Source organism: Danio rerio, chromosome 7 (assembly GCF_052040795.2).
Source record: "Danio rerio strain M-AB ecotype USA chromosome 7, GRCz13ab, whole genome shotgun sequence".
NCBI lineage: Eukaryota > Metazoa > Chordata > Actinopteri > Cypriniformes > Danionidae > Danio > Danio rerio.
In genome coordinates, this window is record NC_141027.1 from 76031982 (window position 1) to 76047292 (window position 15311).

General features: G+C 37.8%; 1 protein-coding gene across 1 annotated transcript in view; it reads left to right on the top strand.

Moving 5' to 3' along the window:
- Positions 1-15311, top strand: part of frem1a (Fras1 related extracellular matrix 1a) — a 69210-nt gene that overhangs the window by 11654 nt on the left and 42245 nt on the right. The window contains 6 exon segments of the mRNA NM_001190308.3: positions 4626-5026; positions 5607-5701; positions 7810-8123; positions 9503-9699; positions 10901-11224; positions 14124-14232. Of these exon segments, the coding sequence (NP_001177237.2) occupies positions 4796-5026; positions 5607-5701; positions 7810-8123; positions 9503-9699; positions 10901-11224; positions 14124-14232 (1270 nt within the window). The 5' untranslated portion in view covers positions 4626-4795.

Below are 15311 nucleotides of genomic sequence, written 5' to 3' on the forward strand. Positions count from 1 at the left end.
CTTTTTGAAGAACATGGAATGAGAGATAGGCTCTACATTTACGCGCGGCTAAATAAAACGCCAAAAAATAAGTTTTGCATGAAATAATTCTCATACCAAGTACTTTTGCATGCACAACAGCACAGAAACATGACAAAACAGTGGCACAGCTGGCACATAAAACCTAAGGATGGTCCATATTGAATCTAGTTTAGTTATGTGACTATTTATAGTATAGTAAATATTTATATCTACTTTTTACTGAGGATTTGCACCATGTTTATTTGGACTTTGAAGCAAAAGATTCAAAGTAAATCGGCAAACTGCCACTTTAGCTCTCAAAAAATTTTTAATGTCAATATTACAACGTTTCGACCGACATGGTCTTCATCAGGTGATCACCTGATGAAGACCATGTCGGTCGAAACGTTGTAATATTGACATTAAAAATTTTTTGAGAGCTAAAGTGGCAGTTTGCCGATTTACTTTAAGTCTTTTGCTACTTATGTTTGTTTTTTGATCGTGCACCTACCTTCAAGATTTTCTAGATGTGCGCACATTTCTGTTATTTGGACTTTGACACATTATTTATTATTTTCTTATTTTTCTTATTTGTTCATTGTAAGTGGTGTTGTTTATAGTCACTGAAAATATATTATTTGGAAAAAGTCAAATTTTTATATATATATTTTTAAAATATTTTGTAACATTTTTTTCTGTTTAGTTCATTCCCAGAACTTTTGGGCAAATACATTGTATACATAAATGCACCCCCCCCCCCCTCCTTGAAAAACGCCTTGGAATAACATTGAAATAAATTGCTATAACTTGCTCAGGGAATAGTGGATGTAGACAAAATTTATTTTGGAAGTATAAAACATCATAGTATGTATTTCTAAAGAAAGAAAAACAAACTTTATAAGGTTTTGTGTGTAATAACTAGAAAATGCCACTTTTTAAAAAATCGTTTCTGGAAAATTCTGGAATATTTTCTGTCTGTTCATATGTTTTTGGACCAAAATATATTTTAGACTGGACCTTTAAATGACACAGATTGAAACTTCAGGTTCTCCTGTTTAAAATAATATATGACACTTGAGGCTGACTGCTAAAATAAAAATAAATCTGCTTTAAAAAAATAATAATAATATAGGCCCATTAGGTGCCCACAAAATACCTCTAGGTCTTTAAGGGTTAAAAGATGCGAGATGTGAGATCAATGGTCAAACGCAGTCGTTAAGCTTGTGTTTGCATTAAAAAACAATGGTAAAAGTAGCACATTGGAGAGAAAGAACACATTTTGTGTGAACAGCCCCTTACAGTTACTCATATAGTAGACCTTTTGGGTTTCTTTATTGTCTCTTCAATTGTTTCTCTTAATGCACTAATGGTTTACAGAAAGATCTTGTTATGTTTTTACGTGATTTCATCTAAATAAAAAACAAACGAGCAAAATTACAACAATCTTGGTCTTAAGTTTTGTTAGTTTAGCAGGCTAATTTTGTGTTGAGTCGCTTTTAAAGAGCTGCCTGCGTTTGTCTTTGTGTTCCTCGTGTCTTTAAGTGAGGTAAATCCTGTTTGTATCCAATTTCACAGCATTTCAGCAAAACAACCTGATTATTGTCCAACAATCCTGCGTTTTAGCCCATGAAACACTCTGTGGCCTCGCTTTTAGACTTTGTTTGGCCTGAGGCTGTGGAGCAATCTCAGTAAATTGGGTTTTCCAATAGAGGAAGACAGCAGGAAGAAGAGGAGAAGCTTTTAAAAGAAACACATTAGTGAGTAAACAGAGACGGACCGATTCCAGATGTTTCAATGCTAGAATGTGTTCAAGTGAGCTCAAATGTCTGTCGGCTTTTTCACATGTTGTGCCTTTTGAGGTGATTTGTAGATTTACCGCAGAGCCAAAGCTCTGGGGTACATTAATTCTGTTTTGATAAAACCTAATTTGATTAATGAGCATTGGAGGAATGTTTATTATTATTTCAGTATTATTTCAGTGTGTTTCGAGTGTGGAAGGTTTTAAGAAAAATTTACAGCATGTGTCTACTGTAGGTTTTTTTGTGTGCAGGATACTAGTATTCAGCTTAAAGTGCAATTCAAAGGCTTAACTTAGTCAAGTTCGGTTATAGGCAAGTGATTGGACAACAGTGGTTTGCAGCCAGTTGAAGGGGTACTAATATTATTGCCTTCAGCAGTTTTTACATTTTTATTATTATGACTTTTTTATTCCAGCCAAACTAAAATAAAGTGGTTAGCACTGTCATCTTACAGCAAGAAGGTCGCTGAAACAAGTCGCGTCTGGCTTGGTTGACATTTCTGTGTGGAGTTTGCATGTTCTCCCTGCGTTGGTGTGGGTTTCCTCTGGGTGCTTCGGTTTCCCCCACAGTCCAAAGGCATGTGTTACAGGTGAATTGGGTAAGCTAACTTGCCCGTAGTGCATGAGTGTGTGCATGAATGAGTGTGTGGATGTTTCCCAGAGATGAGTTGCGGCTGGAAGGGCATCCGCTGCGTAAAAACGTGCTGGATAAGTTGGCGGTTCATTCCGCTGTGGCGACCCCAGATTAATAAAGTGACTAAGCCGACAAGAAATTGAATGAATGAATGAAATTGGCCGTAGTGTATGACTGTGTGTGAATGAGAGTGTGTATGGATGTTTCCAAGTGCTGGTTCATTCCGCTGTGGCGACCCCTGAGGAATAAAGGGACTGAGCCAAAAAGAAAATGAATGAAGAAGTCTTGGAGAAGGTTTTGGGAGTATTTACAGTATGTACCTTCTGTAGTAAGTTAATAGTATTCAGCTTAAAGTGCAATTTAAAGGCTTAATTTGGTTAAGAAGGCAAGTCTGGTTTTAGGCAAAGGATTGGACAACAGTGGTTTGGTCTACAGCCAATCGAAAAATAAAACAACACAATTTCAGCTGGACGGGCATCCACTGTGTAAAATATTTGCTGAATAAGTCGGTGGTTCATTCCGCTTTGGAGACCCCTGATAAATAAAGATACTATAAAGGAAATAAAGGAAATGAATGAATTAATGAATAAATGAAATTAAATTACACTTAAATTACATTTTTTTTTACAACACTGCAGTTTTATTTTGCTGTATTTAAAAAGTTTTTTTTTTTCAAAACAGCATATTCACATGGATAGTTATTTTTCGAGAATTAGTTTTTACAAAGCTTATTTTAAAAAATGCATTAAATTTCTAGATTAAAGACGTCATTTTTCAAGAAATAAAAACTTGTTAAATTTCGAAATTTTAAGATGAATGTAAATTAAATGGTCTTAAATGGTCCGCAAACATTTTACAGCTTCACAGAAATCTTTCCCTCAAGTAATGATTTTTGTTAGTTGTTCAGAGTACTTATTTAAAATGAGCTGAATCAATACAATTCTTGAGTTTTTTTTGGGACAATTTAATTGTTTTATGTTCAATCCACCTAAATAACTTAACTTACAGTAATCGATTTGTGTAGGGACAACATGAAGGAAAAATGTGGAACCCAGTATTTTTACAGTATTCTTTGTACACTAAAAATATCCAAAATTAGCAGTTTTCTGTATTTTGTGACTCAGGTTTTTATTTATTATTTTCGCTGTTTATTTATGCTTTTGAGGTGCATTATGGGAGCTTGATCATTCATCCAACAAACTTTAAACCTGGAAAAAAAGTGACTTTAATGAACTTTTTTAAGTTTACAGTGATATATTGTCTGGGTTGGTGTTGTATGTTATGATACAAACCCTTTGTAATAAACTGCCAGTACATTATCAGCTATTTTACACACTTATTATCTCTCTATATATTATCTCTTATACATTATATTATTTTCAAAAGACTAAAATATCAATAAAAGTCATTTTATTTAACTCCAGAGTTGAATTTTCAACATCAAAAGTCGACAGAGCAGAGATCGACATCCCATAATGCAATTCACAACCGTAAACAAAAGGAAAACACATAATACGGAAAGTTAATTAAGAGATATATTTTACAGTGTAAGTGCAAATCTGTTTGTTAGGATTGTTGTAGTTTTAACGCCAGATCTGTATTTATTTGTGTATGTTAAAGTGAGTAACATTTACAAAGTCGAGCCTTTTTCTAAGACCAATGGGTGAGCAGTGTTGACAGATGAGCCGTCCTCAACCTCCACACTGGTCATTTTCAGGCCCTCAGGACAGTTCAGGGGTCAAAGGTCATCTTTTAAGTTGACATCTCACCTCTACAGGATGAGACTTTCTCCCCTTCACTCAGCAAACATGTCAGAGAGACGTGATGGAGATGTTTTAGGCTCACATTGAAGGCAACTTTACTAATGAAGTGAAATTGGGACAGCACGGTGGCTCAGTGGTTAGCACTATTGCAATGAAGGTTGCTGGTTCAAGTCCAAACTGGTCCAGTGAACATTTCTGTGTGGAGTTTGCATGCTCTCCCTGTGTTGACGTGGGTTTCCTCTGGGTGCTCCTGTTTCCCCCACAGTCCAAACACATGTGCTATAGTGTGTGTGAATGTGAGATTATGGGTGTTTCCCAGTACTGGGTTGTTGCTGAAAAGTCATCCGCTGCGTAAAACATATGCTGCAATAGTTGGTGGTTCATTCCGCTGTGATAAATAAGGGACTAAACGTTTTTGTTTTCATTTCAGATGTGTGATAAATGGAGAGGAGCTGATCCATGATCTGAAATCAACAAGCAAAGCTTCTGATCATCTCAAAAACTGGAGATGACTTTGCATGAAAACATTGACCGAACAAAACACAACCAAACAGCAGTAGATTCATCTGTTCCCTCACACCAGACGTCCTGATTCACACAATGACTGTAAAAACCAGCAAATGTGTGTGTCTCCTCTTGCTGGGCCTGATCCAGCTGATTCGAGGCTCTCTGGTCAAAACCAACGCTGTCCTGAAGGTGAAAAGAGGTCAGTCGGTGTTTCTGCAGGAGGACGATCTGCAGTTTCGTATTCCCAGAGTCAAGGATTCCTGCAAGCTGGAGGTGGTGCTGAATGAACCGATCACACAGCGGGTCGGCTCTCTGACGCCACAGGTACACTCAGCAATTGATGATACATCAGACATTTGTGACAACATGACGTTAATGTTTTCATCCAGCTCAGGCTCAGTGGAAATAAGTGTCTTAGCCTATGTTTTTTTAAAAAGTAAATTGCATTGCTCTTGGTACAGTATGTTGCATTCAAGACAGACTCATTGGGAAAATGTGCCCAGGGATACAGTCTTATTTGTTTTATTTCGGCTAGAATAAAAGCAGTTTTTAATTTTTTAAAAAACAATTTTAAGGTCAAAATTATTAGCATCTTTAAGTTTTTTTCTTTCGATAGTCTACAGAACAAACCATCACTACACAATAACTTGCCTAATTACCCTAACCTGCCTAGTTAACCTGATTAACCTAGTTAAGCCTTTAAATGTCACTTTAAGCTGTATAGAAATGAGTTATTAAAACTATTATGTTTAGAAATGTGTTGAAAAAAATCTGCTCTACCTTAAACAGAAATTGGAGATAAAAATAAACAGGAGGGGCTAATAATTTTGACTTATATTTAATTTTATTCAATTATTATTTTACTTATTGTCTGTTCTTTCTACACCTTTTTCGCATTCAACAGGTTTTTGACTGTCACTTTATGGCTGATGAGGTGAAATACACTCATAATGGATGTCCAATTTTAAAAGAGGACACTGTTAAACTTCGTCTTTACAGGTATTTATTTTGATTTCGTAAACTAGTATGGATGTATACACAAATACTATGCTTGTTTTTTTTTGGTAACACTTTACAATAAGGTTGTATTAGTTAATGTTAGTTAATGTATTTATTAAGTGAGTTAGTTTGTTGACTTTATTGGTACCCGTAGGTGGAGTCTTTTTGCAGCAAAGTTTGGCGTTTGATACAAACAATTAAATCACACATATATACATACCCACATATACACATACAAATAATACCTTATAAAAAATTACAATTTATTTAGAGCGACAATAGATGATGGGACAAAGCTAATCCTGAACCGTTTTATCCCACTAAAAAGCATCTGAAACCTTCGACCCGAAGGGAGCAGAAAAAACTCCTCAGACAGAGGATGAGAGCTGCAGCTACTAATGTTCTGGGCTATCCGTAAAAGCTGGCTACTATACAGGGATTCAATACTTAGCTGTGTTTCACCAATCAACCTAGACCACCTAATAACCTGTCTCAGTCTATTCCTGTTTTTGAGAGACGGACCTCCAAACCATGCCACCAGAGCGAAGGATAGAATAGACTCAATAAAAGCACGATAAAAAAGAGTAAGCATAATGTGAAAACGAGATAGTTTCCTAAGACAATATGCCCCTTCTTGCACATAGCATCATAGTTTGCCTCAAAGTTTAACGATCGGTCAACAATGGTACCCAAATATTTGTAGTTCTCCACACATTCTACTTTTTGACATCTGATATTAGTTGATATGTATAAGATGACGAAGCAATGAACAATACATTTATTGCTGAGTGTATTCATATTTATTAATGACTTTCCGCATCTGATGACACGTACAAAGAGAGAACGTCAATCAAAGTGTTTCTGCAGACTGACTTTATAGTGTAATTAATAAAAATAGTGCTGTCAATCGATTAAAAAATAATTACACTTTTTTTTAAAAAACTAATCGCGATTAATCACATTTAAAAGACTGAAACTTGTAATTTTGGCTATTCAAATGTGAAATTAATGTAAACGCAAGACAAAAACTATTTCAATTCAAAATATAATTGTTTTTTAGAATTTTAGTTTAACTTGTAACACAGATTTCTTCATGTAAACAACAAACCCACAATAAACCATCAAGATCCAGCTTGACAGCCATATTTATTACAGAAATAAAAACACAGGCATGTTAATGCCATTTGAATTTCAAAACAATCAATAAAGAAAACATTGATTTCCAGGTTGGATTCTAAGTGGACTGCAAAAAAAAAGAAAAATTGCCAAAATACAGGCATTGCAGATATGGAAGTTGGAAAATTTTAATAATAATAATGAAGTATTGAATACAAACAGTTGTACGCATTGTAAAGTTGTATTGCTGTGAGTTGAGAACAATAATTATAAAGTTTTCAATTTTGCGCACACACAGACCAGGGTTATGCACAGGGGGGTGGCCCGGCTAGAGCCACTGCCCCTCTGCCCTCATTGGCTTAGGTGCTGCTCTTAGGTACTTGCTCTTCACTTTGCGATCGCGTTGCAGCACCTGCCCCTAAGGTTCTGTGCACGGGCCTAACAGACACACACACATAACGCCCGCGGGGCTGCGCAGAGAGCGACTCCCTTTAGATTCAACACGCATGATCGTGTTCATCAAATTTGCTTACTAAGCATTCTAAAGTATGGCTGTATTTCACAAGGATTCTGACACAACAACGCGAAGCATACGCTTTCGTTGCGTTTAAGGAGGAAACACGTCAAACTTACTAAATCATTGGAGGGCTCATGCTGAAAGGCATTGGGATGTAGATCTTTGACAGCTCGTGACTTCATTGACACTTTCTAAGTAGTCTACATTTACATAAGACACTAGTTCTCCGATTTTAATCTGTTTAAGATAGGAAGTTAAAAAAAAACCCTGCAACTGCATTAATTGCGTAAATTTTTTTAACGCGTTAATTGTCACATGCGTTAACGCACTAATTTTGACAGCACTATATAAAAATGAAGTTAATACATTTTAACCATTAGAAGCTGGTTATATTCTTAGACTGTTGCCACACAACTGTGTTTGAGTGCCTTATAAAAGTGATTTCTGCATAATTAATGTAGATTATGTTGTTTAGATTTACAGAGACGGAGACGTACAGCGAGCTCTTCTCTCTCCGTGTTGAAATCCTGGAGCCTGAATGTAATGTGATTCAGTTCGGATCACAGCAACTCGTGGTGCCTGAGTTTTACGGCCTCTCGAACGTCCTGGATGGAAACGTCGTGTCCTTCAATTATGAACACAGACACAATATTGAGTGCACAATTCGGGTGACGGGTCTGGAGACGCATTTACCTGTTCACGGTCAGCTGGTGACTGGAGAACCAGAGAAAGCAGACGGGCCCAGAGGAGATGAACCCGACAGCTTCGTTTCTCTTAGGAGACAGCTGGGTAACAAGCATCACATTATAATAATCATGTTTTCCTAATTCACAAACACATTAAACACATAAAAACTGAGTGCTGATTAAATATTACGGTAACACTTTATAATAACTACACACTATAAATCATTTATTAAGCATTAGCAAATAGTGAACTCATTATCTGTTAGGGCGTTAGCTCTACATTAATAAACATTAGTAAGCAGTTTATAACTGCAGCTACAAATGCTCTATTCTTGACTTATAAGCACCTATTTAATGTGCTTAATACTTGTATTTTCATACTTAGTAAATGATTTATTTTTCATTACTAAATTAAGTATCACATTATTTACAAACCAGTTGTGTTTAAGAGTAGTTTAGGGTTTTTAGGATCATTCAGATTGAGTTGGTAAATGATTAATAAACTATTGAAATCAATGTTTATATGTCTTATTATTCAGGCATATACTAACAGTTAACTAATATGTTAATAAATGCTTTATTAACTCAACTACATCTAATTTTGTGACCTATTCTAAAGTGAGGACTATTCCTGCTTTATAAATCCCTTATAAATGACAAATAAAGGCTGAGAATCAAATGAACGATAATCTGTGCAATCTTTCTAAAAAGTGAAAATACTGTAAAGTTTAATCATTGCTGAATAACAGGAGTGTCAAAATATGACATCCAACTGGATAAAACAACAACAATATAATAATTAAACAATAAAATAAGATGCAATGTTTAAACTCTACACTGATTTTATTTTTAGATAAGCTTGCAAAGATTTATTTTTCATTTAAAGCACAGTTTTATTTGTGTATCTTTAAATGACTAGGAATGAATAATGTCTTTTTTCCTGTTTAGAATTTAACCGAGCCTTTATTTGTCGTTTATAAGGGATTTATAAAGCATGAATAGTCCTCACTTTCGATTAGGTCACAAAACTAGGTGAAGTTGAGTTAATAAAGCATTTATTAATATACATATATGCCTGAATAATAAGACATATAAACTTTGATTTCAATAGTTTTTTTTAATCATTTACTAACTCATTCTGAATGATCCTAAAAACCCTCATCTACTCTTAAATACCAATGGTTTGTAAATAATGCGGGACTTAATTTAGTAATGAAAAATAAATCATTAACAGAGTATGAAAATACAATCATTAATCACATTATATAGGTGCTTATAAGAATACAGCATTTGTAGCTGCAGTTATAAACTGCTTACTAACGCTTATTAATGTAGAGTTAACGCTTAACAAATAATGAGTTCACTATTTGCTAATGCTTAATAAATGATTTATAGTGTGTAGTTATTATAAAGTGTTACCAATATTACTGCAAATATACAGTTGAGTAAAATCCCCCCCCCCCCTCCCCCTCCCCCATGCAGATAATAAAGCCAGAGCTCACTGTAAGACTGATGACTGCCTGAAGGGTCTCAAACTGCTGAAAATCACCAAAGTGCCATGCAATGACTTCCTGATGATGGGCATCCGCTACCAGCACACCGACCCTCCGTCTCCACATACAGACTACATCTCCATCAGACTGGACCTCACAGACACCCGGAGCAGGAGCATAATACAGGTGTTAATCCTAAATTCACATTACATTCACATTACTGTGTTGTCTCCATGCCAGATAAAGGTTTGGTATTAAAACAACAGGTAACTCTTTATTTGAAGGGGAAAATGAGGAGAGGAAAACCATGTCAGTCTGCTTCTTTATTCTTAATATAAAGTACAGATATTACTAGGGATGTAACGGTATCAGAATTTCACGGTTCGGTAATACCTCGGTATGAATGTCACGGTACGGTATTTATTGAATCATTTACAGGAAAAAACAAAACTTATGAAAATACTCCAAAAAAGTGCCAAAAGTGTCAATGACATACAAATTAGCCATCTATCTGTAAGCTTTGAAACAGGAACTTCAATTTTAATAACAAAAAAATATTAAACCATGTAAAAAAATAAAGTTTCAATTTAGTATTGTTGAAAACTCATCACATTCAACATTTAATCCCTCACTCACTTAGATAGAGATGGGTTTAAAGGAAAATTATCATATAAATATAATCTGGTAAAAGCTGGTATCTCTGGGCATTTACAATGTCCCCTGCAACAGAAAAAAACCCTCTCATTTGGGACTGAGGTTTCTGGGACAGAGAGATATGACTTGGCCCAGGTTGACAGCAGTGGGTAACGTTGTGCATTGTCTTTTCCCCACTTGAGAAGACAAACCATGAGTAAGATAGAGATCTCATGTCTGCATCATTCTGAACAGTGTGCTGACAACACCGCTATTCAGTACGCGCGCGACAACACAGCTGATAAGAACTCGCGCGACAACACCGCTATTCAGTACGCGCGCGACAACACAGCTGATAAGAACTCGCGCGACAACACCGCTATTCAGTACGCGCGCGACAACACAGCTGATAAGAACTCGCGCGACAACACCCGCTTTAGAGTTTTCCAGCTCTTTTTCATCCCCGCTTCTAGCAGCACACTCCATTTCCGCGTTACTGGATCTGTAGCGACAACAGACCGCAAGGGATGATGGTCAAGCATGGGCTGATGGGAATTGTAGTTTTCGCTACCTCCCGTTCGCTTCATTCGCCTGAGCAAATTTTCTCAGAAGACCTATAGTTTTACCGAGTCATGCGACTACGGTAATATCGAAAAAAATTAATATTGCGGTATTTACAATACCGTTACATCCCTAGATATTACACAACCCATTCTTTCATCTGAAGACTTAGTTCTGTCCATCTGTCCATCAGTCAGAGCAGGCCTGGATCCCGGTGACCATTACAGGCGCTCTCCCCAACCAGCCGCCCAAACCTGCCTTCATGTCCATGTTCATCCTGGAGGTGGATCAGTTCATCCTGACTCCTCTCTCCACTGCGACTGTGGACGCGGAGGACGACGAGACGCCCAAGCAGAGGCTGGTGTTCAACATCACTAAACCCCCCAGTGAAGGCTTCATTACTCACCTGTCGGACCACACCAAACCAGTGTCCTCCTTCAGCTGGACGGATCTGAATGGCATGCTGATCAGCTTCCAGCCTCCCAACTCCAGCGCCACACATCGCAGGAACTACGAGGTGAAACACGAATGCTTTAACATACTGTTTGTTTGTTTTTATTGTATTTTTTTTAAAGGGCCATGAAACCCCCTCGTTTCAGCAGGGTGTTTTCACACCTCTACTTTGGAAAAAGTCAGAAAAGTGGGCGTGTCCAGCTCTGTTTAGGGGGGAGTGTCGGAGGAAGAAAAGTGGGATGGTGTGGGAGTGTCTATTTGGGCACGCGAGTTTCAGAGTCAAAACACACACACACACACAGTATAAAAGTGATGGTGTTTAACCTACATGGACATCTGTAGTCGAATTATTTGCCAAATTATTAAATGGTGGACTTTAACTGCAGTTTGGCTCTTTCATTCAGGGAATTCATTCATGCCCCTCGCGACAAACGAGATATTTGGTTTGAGGAGCTGCTCTAAGCGTGTATTTTTCATGCAATGTTTGATACTGCACGGCGAATGAGAGAAAAAAAACCTCAGCATTTTCCGGAAACTTAGATGCACTCGGCAGGTAGCGTCAGAAAGCCACGTGTGTTATTCCGGTCACTAAATGCGGTGAAAACCCTACACAAGGTTAAAGTTTGGTTGTGGTGCTAACATGTTTACACTCAGTGCATTGGTTAACTTAGTTCGATACAAACAAACTGAATAAACAATGAGCACTGGTCGCTCACTTACCAAATCTGTAGAGACAGGACAATCACCACCAACTAGAGCCACGTCTTTATTAAGAGAAGACTACAAGCGAATCCGTATCTCAGCGTTTGCAGATGAGAACAGCTCTCAGGTAAACAATGTTCCTCCTTAGACACGTAAGTTATTGTTGTCGAGCGTCGCGTACACTGTTAATCCACACGTGACTCCAGCTGAGCTCTCACAGAGAGTAAATTAAAACAAAATTTAACTGCAGCAAACTATAAAAGCAACACTTCATGCTTGTTTTGCCAATACAACGTGGCGTCTCTGCCGTCTAAACACTGTGACAGTAATGAATATTAATGAAGTTGCACAATAGAGCGCGCTGATTGGTTTGAACCAAGCCTTACTCATGCATTAATGCATCACACTGTAAGACGTAATAAGACTCACTCTGGCACAGACGCCCAGTCTGCACGCTGGAATACACGCTATTATGTCATGACCGTGACGCAGCTTCAAAAATTCGTTTCAAACCGGAAGTACGAATTTGCTTGAAATAACGCAAAAACAACCAATTTACACTTTTTAGTGAAATATAGGTGTCCTAATAGTGTTTTTAGCAGTGTGGGACACATATACGACTATCAACAGCTCATTAAAATGTGTTTTGGTGTTCCGTGTCCTCATTTGTAAGTCGCTTTGGATAAAAGCGTCTGCTAAATGACTAAATGTAAATGTAAATGTAAATGTAATGTTAAATATGCCTGTGATGTCCCTAGAGTTTGTATGTGAAGTTCCAGCTCGAAATACACCACAAATAACTTTTTAAAACTCTTTGAAACTTCCCATTTTAGGCTTTGATCCTAATTGTGTCTTTTTGGCGACTCTCACTTTGAATGCAAATGAGGTTGTGCTCTTTTCAAAAGAGGGAGGAGCTACAAAGGCCAATGTGTCAACATAGTGGCAGATTTAAAACAGGACAAATGTTATCTCTGTGAAAAGCTGAACATTTTTAAAGAAGTGCCTCAAAAGAATGCAGTTTACAGAGACTCCAGTGTTCATTTGTGCATCCTTACACTCCACATTAATAATCCTCTTAGCCACTGACGTTATCTTCAGCAGGTACAGTGTGATGGTGGATGGCTGCTTCTCACTCAGGGCTGTTTATGTTAATAAGGAAGAGATTGTCAGTGACAATCATTAAATAAGTACTTTAAACAAGCAGCATAAGCCATTTTTTGAGTGTATTGTGTACAACACAAACGTTTAGCACAACCGCACCCAAGTCAATGTTTTTGATTTTTTTTTGTCAGCTAAAACTCCAATAACTCTGAGGGAGATTTGTTATATATATTAACTTTATAGAGCGATATAAAGGGCAACGCCACTATCAATACCGACCAATCGCAAAATCGTTTCGTTTTAAATATTCCAGCATTCCGAAATATCGATATTTTTGTCAACACTACTTTCAAAATAAGAAGAAAAATAGTATGCACCTCCACCATTGCAAAAACAAATGAAATGAATCATTAGAAATTAGTTTAATGTGTTAACGCACACACACACACAAAAAATATTTCACAGGAAGGCATAAGAATAATTTTGACTTCAACTTAAAATTTCTACCAGCACTTTGAGAGTCAAAAACATATTCCATTCATTCATTCATTCATTCATTCATTCATTCATTCATTCATTCATTCATTCATTCATTTATTTTCATTTTGGTTTAGTTCCTTTATCAATCTGGGGTCGCCACAGCGCAATGAACCGCCAACTTATCCAGCACACTTTTACGCAGCAGATGCCCTTCCAGCTGCAACCTGTCTCTGGGAAACATCCATACACACCCATTCACACCCATACACTACGGACAATTAAGCCTACCAAATTCACCTGTACCGCGTGTGTTTGGACTGTTGGGGAAACCGGAGCACCCGGAGGAAACCCTCACGAATGCAGGGGGAACATGCAAACTCCACACAGAAATGCCAACTGACCCAGCCGAGGCTTGAACCGGTGACCTTCTTGCTTTGAGGTGACAGCACTACTTACTGCGCCTCAAAAACATATATATGGGCATAGCAAAATGAATTCTTATAACACCTGATAATACACTTACATGGTTTAAGATAAAAAATCTGTAAAGTTTTACTGATAAAAAGTCACATCAGATTTTAATTTTAAAATGTTTATGTTAATTTTTTTTAGTGTACTATCCTTTTAAACAGAAGTTTTTATTTCCCTCTAGTAGTCATGCATTGTTCTTTTCTGCTAAGGTGGAGTTTGAAGTGCATGATTTCTACTTTAAGAAAAGCCAGCCTGTGACGGTTCACGTGTCCATCAGGACAGCGGATACCAATGCGCCAAGAGTCTCCTGGAATATGGGTCTGTATTGAGCATAGCTTGCATACACATTCATTACTGCATGTTTAATGAATCTTTTAATAATAATATAAATTATAAATAATTAATATAAATTGAATATTTTTATCCATTTCTCACTGAATATGGCCAATATATTTTGGTGCATCTTAACAAAACAGTTTTCTCCATAAGAGTTTGGTCAGCTAACATCTTTAGGAATGGACAGATGATGCATTTGATTCGATGATTTATTAAAATAAAAATGACAAATTACTAAATTTTAATTGTATAATTTTTTCAAAGATTTTTATAATTTTTTTAGATTTTCTCCCCTACATACTAATTTGGGTGTGGTAATTTTTTCAACCCAAGCTCATATTGAAAACGTAGTCCCGCGGACGTTTCTGGAGACAGCGGAATACGTCCCGGGGGGTACGTACGGCCGCATTTATTTTTTTAAAGCGAACGCTGCGGGGCGGTGTGACGCTGTTCCCTTTTGCGCTTGCCTTAGCTCCTTGTGGAGGGCTTCCCCGCTGCAACCCGTTTGTCCACTCAGCTCAGCGTGTACGTCGGCAGGCTTGAGATGCGGAGAGGGGTCGACCACGGTGACCGGTTTCGAGTCCGGGTAAGAGCGGTTCCAGCAATCAGGTAAGACAAAAACAGAATCCCAAAAATTAAGTGAACGAGTTTCGTGACAGGGTGAGAACGCGGCGAAATCTGAAAACGCGGTGGAATTAAAAAAAAAAATCAGGGCTTTTGTTTTTTTGGACGTTTTTTGTGAACTGTTGCTCGGGTTTAGGGAAGCGAGCGAGCGGGCGGGTCGATTGGTAAGATTGGTTAGGTTCAGGGAAGGAGGAGGGCGAGTCGGCCGATTGGCCGGTCGCACAGTCAATCATCCGGTCAGTCGCACAGTGGCCTCTTGCGGGTTTACGCGAGAACCGAACCGCGCTCGCGAGAGGCGTCTGAGGTGCGAAAAAGCGCGCAACAGCGGCCTCTCGCGGATTCGTGAAAACAAAAACTGCAGCCGTACGTACCCGCCAGGACGTATTCCGCGGTCTCCAGAAACGTCCGCGGGACTACGTTTCCACAATGAGCCTGGG